This window comes from Lycium barbarum, chromosome 1 (genome assembly GCF_019175385.1).
Source record: "Lycium barbarum isolate Lr01 chromosome 1, ASM1917538v2, whole genome shotgun sequence".
Taxonomy (NCBI): Eukaryota; Viridiplantae; Streptophyta; class Magnoliopsida; order Solanales; family Solanaceae; genus Lycium; species Lycium barbarum.
This window is the reverse complement of record NC_083337.1, coordinates 138,884,545-138,893,481: the sequence shown is the minus strand read 5'-3', so window position 1 is coordinate 138,893,481 and position 8,937 is coordinate 138,884,545. Positions and strand designations below refer to the sequence as shown.

At 35.6% G+C, this 8,937-nt stretch overlaps 1 protein-coding gene across 4 annotated transcripts; it reads right to left on the bottom strand.

Annotated features, from left to right (window-relative positions):
* Positions 1-481: 481 nt before the first annotated feature.
* LOC132639575 (polypyrimidine tract-binding protein homolog 2) lies at positions 482-6,795 on the bottom strand. 4 transcript variants are annotated; one of them, XM_060356017.1, is made up of 11 exons: positions 6,640-6,795; positions 5,481-5,685; positions 5,176-5,385; positions 3,743-3,805; positions 3,559-3,632; positions 2,978-3,070; positions 2,686-2,743; positions 1,934-2,038; positions 1,749-1,830; positions 1,280-1,392; positions 482-1,119 (listed from the first exon to the last, which is right to left on the bottom strand). In XM_060356017.1, the coding sequence occupies exons 2-11, from the start codon at positions 5,664-5,666 to the stop codon at positions 751-753; spliced, it is 1,353 nt and encodes a 450-aa protein (XP_060212000.1). In that variant the 5' UTR covers positions 5,667-5,685; positions 6,640-6,795; the 3' UTR covers positions 482-750. The 4 variants fall into 4 exon arrangements, with proteins under 4 accessions (XP_060212000.1, XP_060212004.1, XP_060212007.1 ...); XM_060356029.1 differs by having other exon boundaries at positions 977-1,119; positions 1,327-1,392; XM_060356021.1 differs by lacking the exons at positions 5,481-5,685; positions 6,640-6,795 and adding an exon at positions 4,972-5,032 and having other exon boundaries at positions 5,176-5,332.
* Between the last annotated feature and the right edge of the window lie 2,142 nt (positions 6,796-8,937).

The following is an 8,937-nucleotide window of genomic DNA, read 5'->3' as shown; positions in this document are numbered from 1 at the left end:
TGGAGTTCCAAAAAGGAATTAAATCAGTTGGCCACAGCGTGCTAAAGGAGTCATTATGAGAAATTCAACAATGCATTGAAGTTCATAAAATATTAGATGCAAACTGCAAATATAATCACCGTACAATGCTTTACAAGTTTATATGGGAGGTGCGAATAATATACTGATATGAATAGATTAGAATTTAGCACTATTGTTATGATGACTTTGATGATTTTCGTATGTCAACGGAGCCTTCGAGCTGGTTACAACAAAAATTAGTTTATACCTGGACTTCCTAAGATTTTTATTGATCTCTTTAATATTTCCCCTAATTTTCTTTTGCAACTTTCTCTTAAGCAGTTGTGAAAATATAATATACTTGGCTGAAAAAATGTTTTTACCCCAGTAACCCCAACTCAACGGAAAGAAAACACAAGAGTTCTTTCAATCAGTCGAGCTGAAGTATAAATATCTCAAAGCACGCCACGATCAAACGCTATGACCACGTAATATAATTGATATATGGCACCCAATCGAAAGACAATGAAAAATTATTGGCCCTACAGGTCAATGAAGTCTCTTCATAACCAGTGCATGCCTACTAGTAGCTTAGAAACCTTCCAATGACACCCAAAGAAAAAGGAAATAAGATATAAAGGAGACAGAAAACGACGAACTAAGATATGCAGTCCGGACCAAACTATTCAACATCTTGGCTTAGATCTTGCTGCAGCAAAATGGAATCCTGGGCTAGAAATCTCACTAGTGCTATTGTTGATGGTAAGGAGGCATTCCGCCGGAATGTGGTAGTCCGTTCTGTCCATGCATTGGCATCATCCCAGGACCCATATGAGGAGGAGGCGGCGGCGGCCCACTTGGAGGCATAGAGTAATGGTGATTGTGCATCTGCATTGGCATTTGTTGAGGTGCAGCACCAACAGGTGAGTTCCAGCCAGCTGAATGCTGAGGAGGTGCACCAAGAGCTTGTTGAGGAGCTGGGGCATATTGCGTAGGTCCATTGTATGGATGAACACCTGGACCTCCTACTGAAGGTGGTTGCTGCCCCAAGACCTGGGGTTGAGAGTTCATCATAGGGACATTTGGGACTGTATAATCTCTGCTGCGATCATTATTCACCTGATATTAGATTGGAAAGCACGCTATTTAGTGGACTACTCATTCCAAATGGGGGAAAAAGATCAGGTGGAGATGGCAGACGCTAAAATGTGTAGTGGCTCTTATAAGTTACTCCTAGTATTTATCTTTAGCAAATAAAGCTCTCTATGACCCTTTTTACCTTTATACTGAGATCAGTGTGGCGAGAGTAGGAGATATGAAGCTTACAAAATCCTCCTTCATATATGGAATGTCCTTCTAAAGCTTCCTTTGCAACAATTGCTGTCTGCACATCTGCAAACACATCACATCTATTGCTTAGTTCAACGTACAAATACTCCTAGTACTGAGTAACTGGATCAGTTCAAGTAATGCAAAACCAGTACACAAGGTGGCCAAATTTTCGAGAGGGTATCAATCCACAATTTAGGTCAGATACAAGTACAATAACTGCTTAGGTACTTCAATCAATATATCTAGACACTAAGAAAAACAAAGGACAAAACTTCATCGCTGAATTCCCTATGCAAAAATAGAGCTGAGAACCATAGTTGCACTCTGTGCTGGATACTTTTGAACCATCAAAACAAGCAACTAATGACTTCTTGGTGGAGAAACACACTTCTAAGGAATGGAAATTTTCATCTCACCTGGAAATTGTATCAAAGCCTGAACCCCACCATTCTTATCAAACATTGCAATCTTTAGCACAGGACCAAAAGCTGAAAAAACCTGAACCCCACATATAAAAACAGTTGAAGCAATAAATAACAACTCAGGATTAAGATCGCAACAGGATGTATCCAGAAACTATCATGTAACTGAAGCGGTGTACCATGTGTAGGACATCCAAGGTTACAGCATATTGCATGTTCTCAATGGAAGCTAGAAGAACATTACTTTCAGGCTCCAGCTTCTTCCCATCTAAACCCACACTGATCTGAAACGTGAATGGAAGAAATCTCAAAGGAAAGAAGCAGCATTTCATCACATATCAGGCAACTGCCAACCTACTAAAAATGTACCCTAAGCACAAAAACATTAGAAGTGTAGCAATCATACAAAAGATAGGCATCTGTTATACTCTACCAGTTAAATCATAATCTCCATGAAGATGCATTATCTTAACGTAGCCCCCCCAAAATTGCAAAATACGACATGAAAAGGCATTATCTTTTTGAAACGCTTGTATTTTTTGTCTCTCTTTTCTGATATTATTGTGCCAGGCACTTTTTCTGAGCCGAGGGTCTACCGGAAACAGCCTCTCTACCTCAGAAAGATAGAGGTAAGGTCTGCGTACATCCCGCTCTTCCCAGACCCCACTTGTGGGATCACACTAGGTTTGTTGTTGTTGTTATTTTTGTGTATAGAGCTTATCTTGATAGATAGGTGGGAAAATTTGATAGATGAAAATGGTTAAGTCACATTCTTAATAGTTATCCCTTGCTACTTGATGAAGTTTTGATGTATCAAAAAGGTAAATCCAGAATACACAAACAAGGAAGTTGGAGCACACAAATTAGAATACTAAAACATCCTTCAAATCAACTAATGACCACACTCTAGGCGTTGTGACTAATTGATTACCTGACCACTTGCATCAATAGCTGAGGGAGCAACAGGAAGGAGAGGATTGGTGTAGTCCCTAAATCACAACCATATGTAAAATGATGATTAAAACGTGGAGAAAAGTAATCAATAGACCCAGAAGAATAGGAAAGAAAATGAGTATGAGTATGAGTGGTAAAGGATATAAAAATGCAATATGTACAGCCGATTTTCCGATAATAGAATAAGCCATCATCATGAATGTCTGCTTAGCAGAAAAAGAGAAGGAGGGGGGAGTTCTCTGTGTGAGGGAGAGAGATATCAGTTCTACCTGCTACGATGACTCTGAAACTTCACACTCAAATCAGTATGTGCCGAATATGTTATTTTGAGAGAACAAGGTCCCAGCTCCGGAATCAAATACCTAATGCAGAGAGAATAACAATATAGGTCAATGGCTACTCTCTCACAAAAAAAGAGGACTAAATTGTACTGATATTGAACAGCTGATGATGGATGTAAAGACGTTGTGGTATTTTTCTTCTTTACAACATCATAGTAGTCTTTGAGCATATGCACATCGAAACAGCTAGCTGACAGCAAGTCTAAGCAAAAATCTCATCTGGCCAGCACCTTTTAAGCAGGATCAGCTAATATTTATTAAGCTTGAAGATGCAAGCTCACCGGTTGTAATGAATAGATTCTTTAGCAACATTTAAGCTGCATATTTTAGCAGTACACAGACCACATCACTAGAATTACAATGAACCTAAGGGGCATTAAATGCGAATATATAATGAGATATGGAATGGTCAAGGAACATGCGTGTACCCCTTTGGTAGATTCTTAAAAAGCTCTTCAAAGATGTCGAGCCCCAATGTACCCCAATCTGAAATATAAATCCACAATCACCTGGGAATGCTTCTTCCATCAAGGGCATCCTTCGCAGAAGTCGCAGTTTCTGCATCAGTAAATTGCACTAGTGCCTGAAAAGGTTCCGATGGAGAGTGGTGGAATTTATCAGCTGAATCGATGGTCTAGAGACATAACAAGACCAATCAAAGTTGACCAAATCCAACTTCAATAACATACTGACCTGGAAGCCAGCAGTTTTCTCGAATGTAGTAATCTTATGGACAAATCCAAAAGCTGAGAACACCTGGAAAAAAAAAACGATTATAAGTAGAAACAAACAATTCAAAATAAAATCAAAACACAAATTTGGAAACATCTGAGATGTTATTATGCAATTTCAATCATCGTCGTCGTTAATAAAGAAGTACAAGATAAAGAGGAAAACCACGTAGTTTCAAATGATTATCAACTATATATGTTTTATGATGGTGGTGTTTGGACCAACTTGCGCGCACCCTGACTATTCCACTGGGTACCTGCTACCTCCCACCAACATAGGTAACATGTAACTCTGCCCACTGAGACTTAGGTAGATGAGAAGAAATCACCTAGCATTTTTTGCCTCCGCTATAATGATTATCAACTATGTTATCTTCTTCCTTACAGATACAAGGCGAAGAATCTCCCTTCAATATACATGATGCCTATCAATTAACCTAAAGAAAATCTAAAATACAAAAAAATATTTGTTTGAAAAGGGTAGAAAAGCATATCGCTCCTCTCATCTACTGTGTTGATGCAACCTAAAGCTACCAGAACATAGAAGATTGTATGATCAAATGAACATATTTAGAAACAAAGTGATTTAGTATCTTTTTTTTTTATATATAACCTTGGTGTCCAGCCAGCTTGCACGCACTTCGACTAATTACACGGGGTACCTACAACCTCCCATCAGCCCAGGCACCAGATATAGTATCTATAACATAACAAAGCCTACGGCTTGACTTAGTGAGAATAAATGTAACCTAGTCAACTCAGGATCATCATTGGTGGGGTCTTCAGCAGTACCAAGTGACGAGACACATTTAAGAAAAGATCGACACAAACAAGCAATGGAGAAAGAGGGTTTAGGCAACTAAATAACTGAGGACAGAGCATTGAGGTTCTCTTAGACGTATTGCAGCTCCACACTAAAAATTGAGTTATTCTAAAATAAATGAGAAAATGACACTACACCAGAACACTGAAATGCTGCATCCACTAACAAATGCCATATGCACAAACAACAATTTTGCCTCAGACAACAAGATGTAGCAGCATCTATGATGCACATGCCAATTTTCAAAAGGAAAAAGAAACAGAAAAAAAAAAACACCTGACACTCCAAGGAAAGTCGAGACAGTTATATTAAGAGAAAGGGGTGAGAAAGAGCCAGTGTTAAGCAAAGGAGAAAGGAAACAAACACACATGCGCTCTTTCTCCCGATGCAATAAGCTGCCATTGCAGATATATCCTTGACATTGGCCTGCTGATCCATTCATATTCATGTCAAAGAGCACTCAACAAAGCAAGACATACTATAACCTAATACTAAAACTACACAGAAGCCTTTCTAGAAGAAGGTTTGCCCTCCACCAAACGAATATGTGGGGAAGTAATATAATTACTTACCAAGTGTAAAACATCTATACTGACAAGGCGTGCATCATTTCCCTCAATAGTTACCAACAATACATTTCCAGCGACATCAGCAGTAGTTTTGTTGTTCACTATCTCTTGCCTGTTGGAATACTGTAGATAGACGGTTTTCCCGCGTACCTGAGCTGGTTCTGAGGAAGACGCATAGTACGATATCATTGCAATAGCTTGATTCAATTCTGCCTACAAAATTAATAGATAGAAACCAAGAACATCAAGAATAAGTATAGTTTCACTGAAAGAAACAGAGATTTGAAGATAAAGGAAGTTCCACTTACAAACTCTATAAATGCTTGATTTCTATTTGCTCCAACATTACATTTGGTATTGACAACTTTACCAAATGGCTTTCCCAATTCGATCAGTTCCTCCTCTGTGCATTCCCATGGTAAGTTTCTTAAATGTAGAACCTTAGAGGGAGGCTGCGTGTATCTGAACTGAGGCTGGCTAGATACAGATGACATTCTGAACCACAAACCCAAGCTTCACAAAAGCAACACAGATTAAATCCCAGCAAGTAACGGTCCTTCAAAACTAAGACAATAGTTCGCACATAAATGTAGAAAATGTGATTTCATGTTCTAAATATTCCTATCTCATTACTCAAAAACCATATCTAGCTAAACGGTGTAAGTACATCAATCAAAAGATCAAGCATGTTTATGAATGCTTCAATGTTATAATAACAACACCATACTAGGCAGTTCCTCCCCACCCCCACCCCTCAAACCCAGGGGCGAATTTAGGATGCTATTTATAGGGCACATAAACCCATGGTCTTTCCGCAAAACTAGGTATTTTATGTACATAATTTTTAGAATTGATCTAATATTTCTTGCAGGCACCAATGCTACAAAACGGCTTAATGGTGCACTTGGTTCAAAGCTGAGTTACAATTCACTTTTTTTTCTCCTTTCTTTTAATAGTGCACCCATGTTCTAGAAATCCTAGATTCGCCTCTGCTCATACCCAATACAGAAAAGAATGGATAAAAAGAAACGCCATAAAGGAATACCCCAATGAAATAAAAAGAAAAGAATTAGGATTGAATCACAAAACTTCCAAACAGAAATAGCAATACAAACAACACAAATTAAGTAGCATTTCACAACAACAACAAAAAAAAAAGACACCAACTTTATCATCAACAGTTGTTTTTTTAAAAGAATATGTCAATCACACAAATCCAACAAAATTAGAGCAGTAAAAACTCAATAGCATACAACACCTCAAGTCAAAACCCAGCCAACAGATAAAACAAATAAAGAAAAAAAAATAAGGGGGGGCACACAAATTTTCACTGCAGGACCAAAAAAGGTTAAAAATAGAAGGCACTGGGGCAATCAGAAAATAACAACAGCTAAAAATAAAGAATATGGGGATTAGGGCAAACAAACAAACGAACAAAAAAAGAGAGATATTTCAATTAAGGCATACCAGAACGGAGAATAAATTGGATAGATCTCGATAGCTGGGTATGTTGTTAAGGTTAGAACCCTGGAGGAATCAAATATAGGATGAGGTATAAAGACAAGGGGCGAGGTTTGGAAACACACAAAAATATGTAGGGTGTTACCTGTCAAAGAAAAAAGGAAAAAGATGGACCAACATATATATATATATATATATATATATATATATATATATATATATATATATATATATACTAGTTATGTGAGGCTTGTGCTAAGCCCGGGCCCAAACTCAAGATATAAAAGTAGATATTTTAACTAAAAAAATATAATTTGTGTTAGTACAAGTGTACAACAATAACCATATACCCATTATAGTCTCACAAGTGGGTAATTATATGAAAACAAAATTTTCATTCAACTCCTTTGACATTTTAACTTCCATTTTTGATGAAATTATTTACTTCAAATCAAATGTGGAGCCAGAATTTGACATTATAACCTATGTATCCTAATTTTCTAAAGTTATTTAGTTCTAAATAAATAATCTATGCATAGTTAATGAACTTTTAAGACAAATACATAATTTAACTTGTGCAGCGGATAGAGCTGCTCCTCTCTTAATTAGGGATTAGAGGTTCGAACAAGGATATGAAAAAAATCTTTGGAGGAAGCGCTCCCCCCGAATAGGCACAATACAGTGCGAATTATCTGGATTAATTGGGCTCAAATGCGGATATCGAGCACCAACCAGAAAACTAAAGAACATGAAAAATGAGGTAGGAGGTTCGATAGCTTTTCAAAAGTAGACCTTAAAAACAAAAAACAAAAAAATTGACTTAAATAAATAAGATTAGGACCTAAAAGTAATTAATTAAAAATTTTAAAAAAAATTTGGAAATTATTGTGAGGACTACAAAAGTCCCAAGGTTTGATAGCTTTTGAAAAGTAGACCTTAAAAATAAAAAACAAAAAAATTGACTTAAATAAATAATATTAGGACCTAAAAGTAATTAATTAAAAAGTTTTAAAAAAAATTGGGAAATTATTGTGAGGACTACAAAAGTCCCCACATTTGCTCTTATATATAATAGTAATGTACCATAAAATGCCACAATTATTTTTAGGAAAAAAAAAACTTAGGCCCTGTTTGTCCATAGATACAAAAAAAAAATCACTTTATTTTGGAATTTTGGAGTTGGAGTTGGAGTTGGAGTTGTGTTTGGCCATAGTTTTTGAAATTGTAGTTTTTGGTAAAATGTAGTTGTAAAAAAGTGAAATTTTTTTTAAAAACAAGTTTTTTGAATTTTTGGTATTCCAGAATACAACTTCAAGTTGTATTCGGAATTTTCATGACCAAACGCTGATTCCGGAAAAAAGTGAAAAAAAAATCGGAAAAAAGTGAATAATTTTTATGGCCAAACGGCTACTTAATACAATAAAATAACAGAGGATAGACCGTTATATGCCTAAAATAGTATATTTGATATTTAGATTTTCTTTGATTGTGATAAACAAAATTTGACTCAATATATATTTTTTCGATTTTTTTATGCTGTAAAAAGTTTTAAAACTTAATTTTAGAGTCTAAAAAAAAAAATATCAAAGTGCAAAAGAATTCTAACTAAATCTTTTTCTTCCTCATGTTCCAAGTTTATTTGATGTTTCATATTCCTCGTTGGAACTTAAAAATTTTACTAAATTTAAATTATATGAAACTAGTATTCGTACCCCGCAATGCGCGGACAAAATTAAAGAATATTAATCATATTAAAATGTGATTTATGAGATACTTTTCACTTTTTGAGAGTCAATTTGATTAAACTTTGAAGCTAAATTGGAATAAATTAACTCAATATTTGAAAATTAATATTTTATTTGAAAACTACATGAAAAATAAGTTATAACTTTTACCATATCAATTTGGTAAAAAAATATATCTTAAGATGATGATCAAAATTCATGCAGTTTGAATGTTGGGAAGCGAAAAGTATACATAAATTGGGATAGAGGAAGTATAAACTTTTGTATCCAAATCAAGCATTCACCAAACTTACAAACTATCAACACTATGAATAATTCAAATCATTCGCGACAAATAATTTTCTTGTTCCAAACATACGTTGTGAATTCAGCGCTCAACCTCCGTTAACTCTTATTTTGAATTAGTGATGTCCTTGAGAAAACTTCTCATCAACATTCTTGATCTCCTACTCTACCAAAATCTGGTGTTGAAAGGATAAAAAAGAAAAAGATCAAGAAAGTCAATCACCTTTATATCATAATTATGCAAAACAACATAAAATCAAGAAACTACACGTGT